This window comes from Scophthalmus maximus, chromosome 19 (genome assembly GCF_022379125.1).
Source record: "Scophthalmus maximus strain ysfricsl-2021 chromosome 19, ASM2237912v1, whole genome shotgun sequence".
In the NCBI taxonomy this organism is placed as follows: Eukaryota; Metazoa; Chordata; class Actinopteri; order Pleuronectiformes; family Scophthalmidae; genus Scophthalmus; species Scophthalmus maximus.
This window is the reverse complement of record NC_061533.1, coordinates 18,515,001-18,531,322: the sequence shown is the minus strand read 5'-3', so window position 1 is coordinate 18,531,322 and position 16,322 is coordinate 18,515,001. Positions and strand designations below refer to the sequence as shown.

Here is a 16,322-nt window from a genome sequence, read left to right as displayed (position 1 = left end):
TTGGATGCTGCTGCTCCACTGCCCCCACTAACAATTATATTCCACGCATAAATTTCCCCCAGCGTCTCTCATGTTGTGTGAACTGTAGGCCAGATGTACCTACAACTGTCCAAGAAGCCACGCAATAATGAAAACACATATCGTGCGTGTACAGTAGGTATGGCATTCTCCTGCTGTGGGAGGCACAGAAGGATACAGAATACAGAAAATCTTCTGCTTCTTTTTATTGGTTTCAAAGAATTACATAATGCATTAATCACAGTACAGACAGACCGGCTTTCCCCGCATGTCATTATTGTGCAAGCTTACAATTAAATGTAAAATCAAATGTAAAACTTTTCTTCTCTGCTGAGCCTTTTCAACCTAATTGTACAGGGAGCAGAGCAGTAAAGCTTTGGAGAACAGACCAACTCTCGAGTTGGCTCACGGAACACGCTGCCCAGTGGTTTGCATACAACAGCTAAAAATTACAGGTGCCATCACACCTATATATATATATATATATATATATATATATACACACACACATATATATATATATATATATATACATATATATATATATATATACACACACATATATATATATATACACATATATATACACACACATATTTGTGTAAATAATTTGTTTGTTTTGATCAGTACTTCAGTGGGGTCGTTCGTATAGTTGCTGTGGCCGGCTGTCCGGGGAAATGCGGAAACACAAGCCAGGTCCAAATAATTTCATCAGATTTGTGCAGTATGTATTTCCAATTGAAGTGACATCACATAAACTTAATTAGTATAGATGCAACCTGCAACTTGATTTTCCAGTGCATGGTTTTCTCATCAAACTGATTACACAGACTCTGCAAGGAAGGGCACTCGCACATACGAACCTGGTGCACATGCTACTGTAAGACGGCTATAAAAATGCATTTGCTCCCTGATGAACGTGGACGTTCCTCCGCTTGAGAAAGTAACAGTCAGGTGCTTAACTTTGCTACTCAGATGTCATTTTAATCACCATACGTTTACGTTGCGACTGTAAAGGCCAAAAGAGACGACATTTCCAAATGCACTGCTCCCTGTCAAATTTCCCAGGGAAGAGACATCTGCTTTGTGCAAAATAAATCGAGTTCCGATGTGCAAGTATCACGGACACAAAGAGGAGCTTTGCATCCTCTTGCAGGTTCAATTACTGGCCTGTGGCATATACTAATCCTATTCTACTGTTTATCATGATTGAGAATGTACAGACCATTCAATGACTTCATGCAAGAGGAGGCAGAGGGTCAACCAATCACGCAGTCGCCTCGCAAGACAAAAAAACAGAAAAGAACAAAAACCAGAACAAAAAGAACACTCATGTACTACACCAACCACTTTAGCATAAACTGCAAGTCAGTAACAAGTCAATAGTGTTGATTATTTGATCTTCTATCCTACGGTGTATTGTGCTGTCAGGTCATTTACCATGAAAAGAAATGGATCATCGAAAACTATAATACATGTGGCAGCACGTCTGTGCACAAAAACCAAGCAGAGTATTTCAAGGGGAAAAGGAGTTTTAGTCATTTCTGGATAATCAAAAGACATGCTTGCGCTATTAATGGAGAGATACAATTACACTAGGATATCACAGCACGCCAAATTAGAAGAAGAAAAAAAAAAAGAAATAAGTGCACATAAACATGAGTCCCTTTCTTGAACTTATGAAGAGGTAGAGCCAATATCCAATAGTTCACTAGTCTGCCCAATGCAGACACACGTGACATCTCCGGTTTAAGATTCAAAACTACAATGTCTTTGTTTTCGCTAACAAAGGCTTGTGTTAATTAAGGGGGATGTGACCACAATAGGCATCACAGCAGGTCAATATCCAACATGTCCTCCCTTTCCCTCACCGGTTCACTCGGGGGGTGTGTGTGTGTGTGTGTGTGTGTGTGTGTGTGTGTGTGTGTGTGTGTGTGTGTGTGTGTGTGTGTGTGTGTGTGTGTGTGTGTGTGTGTGTGTGTGTGTGTGTGTGTGTGTGTGTGTGTGTGTGTGTGTGTGTGTGTGTGTAGGGCGGGGGTAACGCCTAAGCTAGCTAAAGAAAAAAAAAAAATACCCTCACCAATAACTACCTGTACAGAGTGCCCCATATCAAAGGCACTATTTCCAATATTTCCATAAATGCCACCACTACTCTGTGCATGACTTGACCCTGTGTCAGCATCCCCACCTGAGGGCTACTCATCGCTAAGGTGCCTTCCTATCTCAAGCTTTTCTTGCGAGTGTATCACAACTCGCCTCAGACGTCTTGAATGGCCATGATGTGCATTTCCATTTTCTTTCTTTTCTTTTTTTGTGAAGGATTAGATAAACAAAGCATTAAATAGATTTACAGAGATAAATACATTTTTATTTCATATAAATATGTGGGCCCCTTTACCAAATTGTCACCAGCACGTGTTTTTTGGGGAATAAGATGAGAATTTAAGTAAACAATTCGTGAAATAAGCTGCCCTACTGTTTGATACACTAACCTTGTGAGTAGTATGGTTATTGTGAATTGACTTCAGTGTTTATGAGTCACTAAATTCCCATCAGTATCTTATCACACACTGTAAATCCCCATGTAACAATGCATTTAATGAACATTATATTGTTATTTAATTGGAAGCCCTTCCCTCTCACTCTGGGGGGGGGGGAAAGATCAGTGATCACATCAAGCAAGTCTGGTCCCTTTATATAGGATTATCTTTTACGATGATTTAATGTCATATTGGTAACTGTGTATATAAAATTCCTAATACAGACGCCAAAACGTGAAACGTGACTGAAGAGACAAAGATAAAAGGAAAAATCCAAATTAGGTTCAAAGTTAACATCTTGCCAATTTTTTTCCTTCCAAGGCCATTTTTCCCTCCACGGCTAAAACCTGGATTTGTCCACATACATACAGTAATATATATTTTGTAATCTTTCAGTGTCTCTGGCTATGTACAAGCTATACAAATAAAGAGCAGGCTGAGGGCCAGGTTTTATAAACTGTGCAGAGGGAGCAGTTGGTTGGGAAGTCTCCCAGTCTCCCGGCTCCTTCCCCCGCAGTCTGCCCATACAGGTGGCTGTTCTGCTTCACTTGCGATCGTCGATGGTCTTAATGAATTCCAACGCCGCGGTGAACTGCATCCACCAATAGCACTCCTCCCCACTCAGCCGGCTGGCGTAGAAATTATTGATGTACTGAACGGTGGACAGCAGGCAGGGCGGGTTTGCCTGGAGGGGAGGAGATGTGGGGGTGGGCTCACATTAACCGCTGAAAGAACCTCACGCAATGCCGTACAGATTATAATCATAAATATGGAAATATGTTAAGTACATCTGCACAGGTTAGCAGATAGAAGTCTACAATTACAGTGGTTTGGGTGAAAGCATTTTTCTGATGAATATTCTCTATCTTCATTGACATGAAGTCAATGAGTGACATATATGAAGGGTACACATTCTTGGAAACTAGAAAATACAGCCGAGTAGCAGCAACGTGTGGGAGAATGCAGTTAGAACAGACTTACCCTTATGAGTACAAAGACGAGTACAGGGACAAAGTCATCCGCTCCAGGGACGGAGTCTTCATTTGCCAGACTGAGAAGGTTCATGATGGTGGAACACATGCGCAGGATACACTGGACTTTGTCTCGTGGCGTCTTGTATGCATTGATGGTCCTGATCTCGGACTGTGCCGAGGGCCAGGGAGCCTCCTTCAAGTAGACCTGCAAACAGAGCAGTTAAGACATGTTTTTGAATCAGCCACAACCTTGACTCTGTCTCTTTCAGTGCACGGAGGTGAAAATGTCACCAGGAAGATACCTCTGGGATTTGAAGTGCTTTGTGAGTGGCCGTCACAACTTTTGAGAGCCGCTGGATGTGTTCATGGAAAAGCCTGTGAGACACAAAAAACGTGGGATGTGAAAACAGTCAGAACACAGTAGAAATTAAGCGACTAGTTGATGCAAGCAGCTAAAATTAGAGGAAAAATTTTCCAGTAATATAAAGCAGATAAACTGTATCATCATACATCACAGCATATTCTGAATGAGACATGATGGGGGGGGGGGGTTAAATAAGATTTGCTTTATAATTCACATTAATGTGCCTCAACCATCGTATCTTATTTTAAAAAAAGGTCTTGATTTTTCTATATACTCTGATGACTAACAGTATTTTCAATGTTAATGCCAGAACATTGCTTTGTTGTCTCTACACTCTTTCGCTGTTTTAAATCTTCATAACACAGCAGTAAAAAAAATAAATTTAAAAAAAACACTGCCTTGTCAAGCTCTTTGTGCGACAGACATTCCAGCTACTCACTGGTCTCTGAGACTATCTCCGTCCTGGTTGGGGTAGAAAGCCAGTTTGAAGATGCGGTTCATAACGCTGCGCTCGATAGCCATCTGGGCATCCTGCAGCTGGTCCTCGCTTGCATACTGCCAAATGGCATCACGGGCCATAGCACCGTACAAGTAGCGCAGAAAATCCTCCACTGCTGCCGTCTTGTCGTCTGATGCTGTGCAAGCCTGGAACGCTGAGTGGGGGGGAGGACAACACAGATTTGACGTCAGCACAGTATATATGCTGTAAGCTTGTCCGTTCATGCTTTTAAGTGAGGAAACTTGAGCTTGGAAAAGTGAACACATTAAATACTTGAAACAGAACTTAAAAGTTTCATATTATAAAGGGAGATGCCTTTACCATACATAATTTAAAGTATGCTTGCCACAGCGCATTTGCTTCTTTTGTTTGTGGAGTAATAACAGTAAAACCATTATAAACCATGTATAATGCACCAAAGATGGCTCACAACAGGACGGTGGATAGGAAAGATAAAAGAAGCAAAGGCCAGCTGAAGAACAATTGCACCAATCAGCTCGGCTAGTGGGGATTAGTAACCCCCCCCAAAAAATGAAAACGACATACCCTTAATAAAGTCAAGCATCTTGGATTCCATGTGTTCAAGGAGGAGTCGAACACAGACAGTGGTGAAGTAGCGGTTTGCAACCTCCTTATCTCTCAGCACCCTCTGGAGGAGCCGCTCCAGATGGGCCTGAGAGGTCTGCAGGCCCTGACGACACCTGGTTAGATAAGCTATGTATGGTGCCCGCTTTCTAGAGAGAGGGGGAAAAGAAAGAAATCAAAAGAAATTGTATTTAATTTCATATATTTTTTTAATAATATTTTTTCTTGTAGTTGCCTAAAACAAACGTTTGGAGAAAGAAAATATTGCGAAATGACCGATGCGGTGCTGTCCTTATTCTCCTGGCCTCCACATTTACCTGTAGTCCTCTGTAATGGCAGCTAGCAGCTTTCTACAGGTGCGTGCATCGAAGCGGCTGACACAGCGCGTGGTCTCCTGGATTTGGGCCATCTGGTTCTTATCCTGGAGGTTGATGGCTTCTGCGAGCTGGACCTTCAGGAAGCAGACAATCTCATTTTCTGAGAGAGGGAGAGAGAGAGAGGGCGATGGGGAGACAGCATTAGACAACCCTGCCCGCAGCTCACAAAGCAACGCCTGGTTGCTGTAATCTGATCAACCTGCCGCCTCCAGATGACAATGTGACTGATGGGCACGGCGATGGGACTCTTATGGTTTTACCGTCAACCATTTCATTAGATGTCGCTTTGTTCTGCCTGATACTGTCCTGCTGACAGTGGAACCCTTCAGAATTGTTGAGAGGAAAGTTTAAGGGATCGGTCTTTAGTTTGTGCAGCGTAAGAATATTTGCATCTTTTCGATTAAATGTTGGGTCAATATTTATTTTATTTATTATATTGTGGTTACACAAGTATTTTAATCACATATGAGGGTGTAATAATGTTAATGTTGTCTATTAACAGCACTTACTCTTTCAACCTTACCTTAAACCTTGGAGGGCGAGCGAGAAGGTGAATTTGAGACAGATTTGGTGTCTTACTAAAGGACACTTTCAACTGGTTGGACAAGCTTGCCAGCAATAAGGTTTGTACAATGTTTGCTCTGGAGATTTGCGACAAAGACACCGAAACTCTAGTAGATAAGACCAAGTTTTACAATAGCTCTAGATATACAGGCACAAGAACTCCTACCTTCAGGATCCATGTGGTCAGGCAGCCCATTCCGTGTGGTCGCAGGAGCCATGATGGGCAGAGCCACTGAGTCCGCAGAACACAACGCTAACCTCAACTTCTTCTTAGCATCACTGGGACATACAAACGAAACAAATTTTCTATTAACAGCAATGACTCAGCAAAACATGCTAAAGCTACGTCCACACTACTACGTTTCCATTTTAAAACTGTCTCCGTCCAGACGACAGATTGAGCTCCGGATCAGAAGTAATCTCCATCTGTACGACCACACCTGCAAACGTATCTCACGTGACCATTCACGTACACTGGCCGTCTGCGGGCTGGTGTAAACCGGAAATAGATTATCTTCCCTGAAGTCTGTTGTTTAGTTACAGAAATGACAACAAGGTGGAACTAGTAGTAGTACAGTAAGTGCTCATAGCGCTTTACAGTCACTGCTGGTAGTCAAGTCCGAAAAATAACAATCAATCGTTGTTTCAAAACGTCTGCTTTTGACTAAAATGCAATGAGCATCGTTTCCAAACCACTCCGTATAAAGTGCTCATAAACTCCAGAGTAGTCCGGATTTCAGGTGCTGTGATGCATTTTAAAACTAAAACCTAGTAGTGTGGATGTAGCCTTAGAAAAGTAGACAGTCTTGAGTGATTGTTAAAGGAGTTTGGTGGTTTCCTGCTGGACTGTGAATGTTTGACCTGAAGGAGAACTTTGAGTCATGCTGCTGTGCCGTCTGGCTGGCCGAGTCTGGGAGGTCGTCTGTGGAAATGTTCTGCAGAGTATCTTCTCTCGGAGAGTCATGTGCGCCGTCTTCAACACAAAGATCTTTGAAACAACACATACAAAGTGAAAACCCCTTAACCTTGTGTAAAGCAAGTGTGTGCAAAATGCACATGCTGCGTTTTGTTTTCTGACCTCCTGCACCATCATAGGAAGCTCCGGCCGTGGCTCCATCACTTGGGCTGGGCCTCTTGATGTTCCTGTACTTGTCCAGGATGTCTTCAGCTGCCTGCGCTTGACTGCTCTGTCTGGGCAATGGGTCATCTGACAAACGCGCCGACAAACAGGTTGCATTAAGATTAAACCCACCGTGGCGGATCAGTTCCAGCCAATCAGGAATTAATGCAATTAAACCGAGCCAGAACAGACCTTGTGGAGTACGCTCCTGGGTGATGTCATCTTTCTCTTGTTTGTCCCTTTTCCTAAATGCGGCTATTGGAGCTGTGGAGTAGAGACATGTAATGATTGACTTGGGTGGAGATTTTTTTGCACAATCACTGGATGACAGGCTTATCGTGAGACAGCAGTTGACAGGCACTTTAAATCTTTGGTATTTTTTTATGAGTTTTATTGAGACTTAATGTGGGATGTATGGCATCATACAGGACCAAAATATAAATATAATAAATATTGAAATGGTGAATGAAACCAGAATATCGCAAAGGTCCACTGTGAGACACTATAAGAAGACCAGTCATACGGATGCTTATCCTGCTAACACAAGTGTGTAAACAGGGCAAACAAGATGGAGTGTCTACGATTTGATGACACACACACACACACACACACACACACACACACACACACACACACACACACACACACACACACACACACACACACACACACACACACACACACACACACACACACACACACACACACACACACACACACACACACACACACACACACACACACACGAAACACTGGGTGGAGTAACTACACTTGATATTCTGTATTCTCCATACACTAAAAGGATAACATACTGTAGCAAAAAAAAAAAGAGGGGGGGTGATCAAACAGATGCATGGATGAGGAGTGTGGGCGTGTAAACTCAGGCTACACCATGTCATATCACAGCTGTACAGCTCTAAGACAACATCTACAAAGCAGCATGGGCACACAAGCCGCTGGGCTCCAGCAGTGAAGCTAGCTCGATGAGGACAGCACGGAAGCGTTACCTGGGACATCACTCTCAGCCGTCCAATACAGCACTGTGAGGAACACAACAGACAGGGTTGGCCTTTCACACACAGGCTGCCGCTCTGCTGCGGGACTACTGACTTTGTGCGTCACCATGCAGAGCGGCAACACAACGGACTCTACAGAGGTTTGGCGGGAGATTGGTCGGTTAAGCAGTTGCGGCTCTCTATGTTAGCAAGTGCACACAGTCCTCCGTTTTATGAATATCAATGTATTGTTTACTTAAGAAACATCATTAGCTCAAAGAGTAATAAGCACTCATTCCGTGTGGGCACAGCTCATTATTTCCCAGACAGATGTATGAGAGATGGCTGAAGAGTAGAACTGCAACAAGAGATGTGTCATCTATCAGTGCTGATGACAGAGAGGTCTATCTAATGACCATTAGCCGCTGGCTGACAGCACTGCTGGGAGGGCTACAGCCATGCAATCTACACAGCTAAAGCTCCTCTGATGACTGATTAGCTTTGAAAAGTCTATATAAATCTGGAGCCAGTGAGACGTGAGAAAAAAGGAGTGGACACGTCTCTGGAGTAACTTCAAACAACAAGAAACATCTTTTTCCAAATGGAACAACAGCAATGGAGTGGACAACATGGATCATCATTCTCTTGCCCACATTATAAATTGGTTTTTCGCACTGCTCTTTAAAGTGTGATACTTCCTGTCAGTTGTGATTAAGAGAACATTTTTTCCTCCCCACAACAAAAATAAAGGAGCGCTGCAATAAAACAGATCACTTTTAAATGTACCGGAGTTCATTCTTCAGTTTTGAAGAGATGACATGTTGCCCAAGTGGCCAGTTTACTTACCTTTGGGAATGGCAGACACAAAACGTTTCTTCCACCAGGGTCTGTTGCGATCAGACTTCTCGTCGTCACTGTCTTTCCTGTCCTCAGCCTTTAAATGAAAATGTATTTGTCAAAATTGGGCACTTGCATGGGAAAAAATGCTTATTTTCAAACTGTGTGTCTGCAGCATTTCTCAAAAGCACAACTGTCTGTGGTATTAACCCAGAGCACAGCTGCAGCTGGTTACCTCTCCTTTCAAGGAGTCCTTGCTGGGGGACGAGGAGGGTCCTAAGGCGAAGGCCCCAGCAGGGTCACGCTCTTCAACTGCTACCCGCCGGTTAAGACCGGGGTCACTTGTGGGCCGGCGGCCTGGGCAAACAATGTCAGAGCTGCGGCTGCGGACCAGCCTGTCAGGGAAGGAGTGGCGCTGCTTGGTGTGCTCCAGCTCAGCCTGGGCCAGGCAGTGGGGTATGAAGAGAGAGTGGCGTGTCTCTTGCCCCAGGGCACTGGCTTCAGGGATGGGCGGGTCCGGTGGAGGGTGAGCGGGACGGGCATAGTGCACTTTGGGCCTCACTATTGTTCCAGTGGAGGAGCCTGAGGTTATAAAGAAAAACATTTACAATGACAAAATAAACCTACATTTAACACATCTTACTGAATGAATTTGGACAATATTTCAATATCCCTGAGCACTTTGTATAAGTGGTTTTCATTACATTCTCTTTAATATTAATTATAAAGGTTCATTTACCAGCCCACTGTAAACACATTACTAGGATTTTTTTCCCCCAAGTAGATACTTGTATTTAAATGCTTTTAAAATTATTAATATATTAATGAAATTCTACCTGTAGGTTTATCAAATGGAACTATTGGTCTCTACTGCAACATTTCACCTAATATAACTAGAATGTCTTGCTCACGGCAGTGTGCCTCTCTGCCAGCAAGTTACAGGTTACATCCATATCAGTGCAGATTTACAAGGACTTCAATATAAAGGTGTTTTTAATTTTTTTAATAGAGTTTTGACGTGACTGTGTTAAGCTTTGTTGTTCTTGTTTGTCTTGTGTGTCTACTGTAAAGCTGCTTTCAGACATGCAATGAAATCCGGACATTTTCCTGAAATTTTCCAGAGGGGCTGTATTGACCGTAAATGTTGCTCCAGACCTTTACCCTAACTTTTCCTGCCAGCCCCCTGGTAAATTTCCTGAAAATGACCAGGAGAGCCAATGCAAATAGAGCAATACATCTTTAACACGAAAGCACAGATGGTCTAAAAAATAAGATAATAATCACCACAGTTTTAAGATTAGTGTCACCATTCAGTGTCTGATCAAATGTGTAATATATGCACAATCTCCTCTTCTATTCCTGAGTTATGGTGATGAATAATGGCCAGAACATCATTGATGTCACAGTGAAGCTGACCTGTGTCTGTTTTGAGTATAAAATGTCAATACTACCTATTTTTTTTCCTATAAGACATTTATTTTGAATTGTATCATAATTTATTATGAATTTGTGAGTCAACAAAAAACATGTTTTTGGTGAGGTCACAGTGACCTTGACCTTGACCTTTAACAAACAAATTCTAATCAGTTTAGAGTCCATTGCGGACATTGTGCCAGATGTCATGAAATTCCCTCCCTCGTGTTCACGAGAATGGGACGCACAGAAATCCTGAAAACACAATACTTTCGGGCACGGCTAGCCGTGCTCGATATGGTGGCATAATAAAACCAGTAGAAAGGAATAACACCTCACAAGTGGGGAGAGTGCTAAAGAGAGATGTTAGTGGGAGATGAGCCCTAGGTGTGGGTAGGCCACCTGTTCCAAGGGTAGACTCTCTCTCCTGAAAAGCTTCCAATGGCAGACTCGTGCCATGAGCACAGTGGGACAAGGGGACAGTGCCAAAGAGCCTGGGGTGAGGTCTTTCAACCTGTCATCCCCTCACCTTGCCACAGACACACAGCCACCACCATTCTTCTCGCAAACACTTCCCCCTGGTCTACAAAGTAAAACACACAGGAGTAGGAACAGAGACTTCAGAGACTAAACTGGGTTACGAAATGAGCCAAATGAAGTGACATTTCACTTGCACTTGTAAGCTGAGGTAAGTAAGGCTTGCGTGGGGTGTACAGGCTGCATTTTGCAGAGCTCAAGCTTCTCTGTGCTTCAGCGACATTAGGGTAGGGATTTAATGATACTAATTTCTGGCTCTGATTGGCTGTAGAGCATTGGGGAGGTTCAAATTACCTTCACCAGAGGAGAGGGGATCGAACATGGCCAGCAAGGAATCGGCCTGTGAGGGTGGAGATGTCAGATGGTGTGCTCCTGCGAAAACACAAGAGAGTACGAGACAATAAACAGAAATGACAAATCAGCCGCTAATACACCCTGCTCAACGCACATTACTGTTAGTTAAAAACTGGTTTAGTTAAGAAAATAACAGCGTGGCCTCCTTATTCGATTCCCCAGCCAGGCAAACAAAGAATATTTAATGCTCCAGAATGACTTTGAGTAACAATTACAAGTGAAGTGAGGCAAACGGTGATTTGGAGTTGTGGCAGCTGTAGAAGTGACAGGAACCGATAACTCTGGCTAAAGCCGCTTTGACCAGCTAAGACACAGGACTGATGGCCCAGTGAGCCTTGTGGGGAATTGACACTCTCCTACCGTGGCCTGACTCCTCCCCATCTGGACTGGTCACAGAGTCCTTCCCTCCAAAGTCCGAGCTGCACTCTGACCGCAGGTCCTCGATCTTGTTGGGGATATCTTCTGAGGTTGCGCTGATACCTGCAGGACAGGAAAACAGTTGTGTTGACATTCAGGACAAAGGCAACTCAGTATCATCTTTGCAGAGAGAGGATTCAGCAGGAAAGAGAACACGCATGTTCAATGTTTCTAAAAACAAGAGGATTTTTTTTTTCTTTAGACTATGTTGTATGGCCTCTCTCAGATTGGAACCCAGCGGGAACACTAAATTGGTAGCGTAAGCTCCCATGGGTCAGGGGAAAGACACAGATAAGAGTGATCATCAGACACAGACAATCCATTGGCCAGTTCCCGAGGGACGTTTTCCTGTGAGCCGAGCCAGGAACATCACCGCTGGCTTCTTAATCTAGCATACTACCTCATGCATGACAACAAAGCATGTCGACCTGAGCCCAAGGAAAAGACAACCCGCATTAACCTCTGCGTCATACAGCAAAATTCCCACTGACCCCAGCACGCTGGTTAACAACCCTCCCAGCAACATGACCCCTCTTTTAGAAACAAGGAGAAAGAGGCAGCTGCAGGTCAGTTAATGAGTTTTCAACTTGTAGAAGACAAAAAGGACTACAGAGTCAAAAACATACCTAGAATTCATTGTATCCGAGAGAAAACAAAGGCAGTCAAAGCAAAAGTGAGAGCGGGGAGAGATGGAGTGGTTACATCTATACCTGAGACAACGCTTAGGCCTGGTGTGCTGGGTCTCGAGCTGACCTCTCGGACCTCTGTGTCATCCGAGGTGCTGCCGACCCCTGAGCAGCTCTCCAGCTCCTGCAGACGCTCCTCCTGCTTCAGATCTTGGGCCTCTGCAAACAAACCCCAAAGCAAAACATACGTAACTCTATAAACGAAACCTTTTTTTTTAAGGAGATACAAAAAGACACGGGAGACAATAATTTGTCTCAGGTGGCACTTGAAGTATGGATAAAGCATAATCTAACTTTACTTGTGGCAATTTGCTACGGATGATTGTCATTTTCTCAATCCGCCCCTTCTTCTGTTATGATGATTGGGAAACCGAGTCAAACTGAACATACATTATCACGTCTTAAAACTGCCAAACCAAACTATAAAGCTAGTACAGCCAATTCTATGGCTACCCCATGGAGCTGTTGGGTCGAACCCAGAGGCTCCATACTAACAGCAGTACTCATTTGCATGCTCGTTAGTAATAATGTGTTGGTGAAGTGCTCTTCAGAGTGTAGTTTTCTGCTGCCTAGCCATGAAACAAGCGCTCCACTCGAAGCAAGCCTCCAATTGCACTATTACCGAGCAGAACAGGGGCAGCAAACGGAACAAAAAGCAATCAAGACACTCATGCATGTCATTTCTGTACAGCACATATTGGAATGGTGTACTACTTCAATTAACATAAGGCCCAAGCTTTTCAAAGAAACACTTAACACTGTTAATAAAGCACTACTGATTTTCACAAAACACTGCTTTCAAGGGAGGGGGGTCTAGCACGTAATCTCGCATTAATAAAAGGTTCAGACTGAACTGCCAGTTTGTAAGAACAGGCAGGAAAACACAATCGCTACTTGCATCGACACAACACAAGTGATGCCCTGAGTGATTACCGTCATTACAAAATCAAATGTGCACACGAGCAGTGGAATATCAAGTCTGGCCATACAAAAAACTGACACTGTGTGAAGCGACTGAAGACAGCTGTTCTCCCTGTGATTCCCTCCCCTTTCCTCCACCACAGGTGCAAACACACCTGGTGGTCCCTCTAAGGAAACCCTGAGCTGTCTTTTACTGGGATAGGCAGATCTGGCCTGAAAGACAGGCAAGCGCACACAAATATGATGACAGATGTACACACGCATTTTTTTGGTATGGAATGCAGTGCACCTGGACTCCCAACATCCGCTATAATGAAAAAGCACAACAATGCATGCATGCATAAGCACTAGAGATGTAACGGTATGAAAATTTAACATCACAGTTTTAATGACCACGGTTATCAGTATGATCACGGTATTTTTGAAATATGATGAAAATGTAAAAATAGTGACAATACTGACACAACCTTTCAAAAGAACGGCACATCGCTCTTTTTTTCCATTTTGTGCAGAGATGTGCCTGTGTTTGATTCTGCTTTTTCAGATGAAAATATAAAAACAGTTTTATTTCTCTTCACTGACACGCTCCTTCTCTGCATTCTCTCTCTCTCAATCTGTGTGCACGAGGGGAAACTGGAATTTAAAGTGTGTGTGTTCTGCACTGAACCTCGACAACATGATGCTTTCCTGACTGTCTGATTCTCTTTGCTCACGTAGGGGAATGGGTGGATAAGCACAGATGAGTTAAATGATAGTTAAATAAAAATTACAGCTCCCAAGCGGGAGTCGGACTCGAGACTCCCTAAAGACCAGTTCAATAGTGATTTTTCCCCCCTCTGAATGTTCTGCAGACAGGATAGCCAACTCCTATCAACTGCCCCTAAGCACTTTGGTAAATGCAAAAATATGCCCATACTTCTGACTATATGTCTGGTACGCTGTCACCTGGCTGTCACTGCCTTTCACCATGTTTGCTCTGAGACATAACAAATCCACGTTGCATTCTGTGCATGCGCATCAGGCGCGCCTGCTTCTGGGAGGGCTGGGCAGCATTTACTGTGGTAGTTTTAATGATAATTCAAATTTGAAACGGTCAGGAATTTCACCGTGGCTTACCGTGACACTGGTAATCGTTTCATCCCTAATAAGCACATGTGCATGCAAGCACGACATTAGACGACCGTCGTGGCGATAAAGTACAAGAATCAAGACCGTAACCGCAGCAAGGCAACAGTCAAAAGGCGTTCCTCGTCGGCAGAATAAACCTGGCCCCCCACCTGAGTCGCTGGGCAGGACCTCCACGCTCCAGGCCTCGCTTGTGGTCTCGGAGATGGTGGAGCCATAGGGGTCCAGCAACACTGAACCTGAGCCAGGAAGACACAGCAGGCTGCCAAGCATGTTCTCTGCAGCTGCCCCTGAGAACAGATAGAGAGAGAGAGAGAGAGAGAGAGAGAAAGGGTTAACCTCTTTCAGCAGCATGAAACAGCTTTTTTTTATCCGGCAAACTGTCAGACCAGCAAGAAGTCACCTCTGAAGTGGAAAAGTCATTTTGAAGGCACCTTTTAGTTCTTCACCGGAGCCTCTACAGTATGTGCTGTTGAGGCCCTGCTGTTCATATTCATATTCTGTAATTAGTTCTAATAAATTATTCAGAACTTAAATATGAGCAATGCGTGAACTTGGAAATGCCACAACAAAAAAGATGCCTTTGGTGAAAGGTTAAAATTGGAGTTTTGTGCATATTCATATTTAACACTCCATATCCAGGACCGCAACTCATGTTTTTTTCATTATCAACCCATGTTTTTTTCATTATCTGATCAATTAATCTATGAAATTGTGACATTGTTAGTTTTGTCTGACAAACAGTTCAAAACCCAAAGATAGTCTATTTACAACTATATAAAAACAGGGGGAAAAGAAAAAAAAAATCCTTCAAATGATTGGCATTTGTTATGAATGAATGACTGAAATAAATCAAATATGTTCTTTCAATCAGCCAATCAATTTGTCGTGTCATTGTTTTAGCACGAAATGGCAATTCATTCATTTTATGTGTTACATCCCAATTAGAAACTAAAACTGTTCCGTTTATTTCAGGTCTGACTTTCAAACAGCAATGAAAAGGTCTGAGACAAGCAAAAATAGTAAAGGGAGCCTCTCTGTTGTGTGGATGGGGTTTCAGAGACAGTGAGCTTTGCATACAGAAACAAACGGAGTCGGAGGTCACAAGTATTTCATGGTGAGACCCACAGGCACATAAACCACTGTGCCAAAGGTCAGAGGTTAATGATAATATCTCACCCTGCCCTGGCCTCCAGGGCCATGACTTTGATCTGTTGATTAAGCCTAGCATTACTCACAACCAAATTACCGCTTCTTCCACCCTCCCACAAAGTCCTCAGCACAGCACAGCACAGCACAGCACACAGCATCCCACTATCTCCATTTGGGAAGTTGTGGTTTAACAAGGTGGAAGAATGAGGAGGAGGGGGAGAAGAGCCAGCAGGTGTGAGTTGGAGACAGTGGCCAAGGCTCAACCCCAAAAAGTTGACCTGTGGCAGTCGCACCCCCCTGATACGTCACGCTTCCACTTCGGGGCACACGCGCCATGAGCGCACATGCATGCCAGCACCTAGGCAACAGTGTGTCCTGATGTTGGCGGGGGCAGGGCTCTCATTGGCGGCGGGAGAGCTCTATCCCGCTGTCCGTGTTTACAGTCTGCAAGGTAGGGGCGCAGAGTACTTGTCTTTCAGGTGGATGATTAAATGAGTGGCACAACAAGAAGTGAAACAATTAGAATTTCTGCCTCATTATCATGGTAATCTTATCAGTGGGATAATGAGGTATTAATGGATATTTAATGTGCATCTCATAACCCAATCCCTTGGAGAAAACACATAAGGAAATCGCTGTAAATTCACTTAATGATGGAAAAGTCCCCCAACGCCATATTCCGAAGAATGAAAAATGGTGGATGCAAATGAGAAGGAACCAAGGTCAATAAGACTGCAGGGACTGAGTGAATGTCAAAGAGAGGGAGAGAGCAGGAGAGAGATGGGCAGGGGGAAGGCTGTGAAGAAAAGGACCGAGGTACAGGAGACGGGGAGATTGGAGTCTG

The 16,322-nt window shown here is 43.7% G+C and overlaps 1 protein-coding gene across 4 annotated transcripts in view; it reads right to left on the bottom strand.

The window, feature by feature from the left end:
• Positions 1-208: 208 nt before the first annotated feature.
• gapvd1 (GTPase activating protein and VPS9 domains 1) overlaps positions 209-16,322 on the bottom strand; it is a 31,881-nt gene continuing 15,767 nt past the window's right edge. For 2 of the 4 annotated variants that reach the window (XM_035639554.2, XM_035639555.2), the window contains 16 exons: positions 14,479-14,616; positions 12,305-12,439; positions 11,538-11,657; positions 11,118-11,195; positions 9,109-9,455; positions 8,883-8,970; positions 7,234-7,305; positions 7,000-7,128; positions 6,783-6,909; positions 6,088-6,200; positions 5,298-5,457; positions 4,942-5,129; positions 4,336-4,549; positions 3,835-3,907; positions 3,540-3,737; positions 209-3,243 (listed from right to left, as the gene is read on the bottom strand). In XM_035639554.2, coding sequence (XP_035495447.1) covers positions 3,103-3,243; positions 3,540-3,737; positions 3,835-3,907; positions 4,336-4,549; positions 4,942-5,129; positions 5,298-5,457; positions 6,088-6,200; positions 6,783-6,909; positions 7,000-7,128; positions 7,234-7,305; positions 8,883-8,970; positions 9,109-9,455; positions 11,118-11,195; positions 11,538-11,657; positions 12,305-12,439; positions 14,479-14,616 — 2,321 coding nt within the window. In that variant the 3' untranslated portion in view covers positions 209-3,102. Of the gene's footprint in view, positions 3,244-3,539; positions 3,738-3,834; positions 3,908-4,335; positions 4,550-4,941; positions 5,130-5,297; positions 5,458-6,087; positions 6,201-6,782; positions 7,129-7,233; positions 7,306-8,048; positions 8,082-8,882; positions 8,971-9,108; positions 9,456-11,117; positions 11,196-11,537; positions 11,658-12,304; positions 12,440-14,478; positions 14,617-16,322 lie in introns of all 4 variants that reach the window. The other 2 variants (XM_035639556.2, XM_035639552.2) reach the window with 2 other exon arrangements.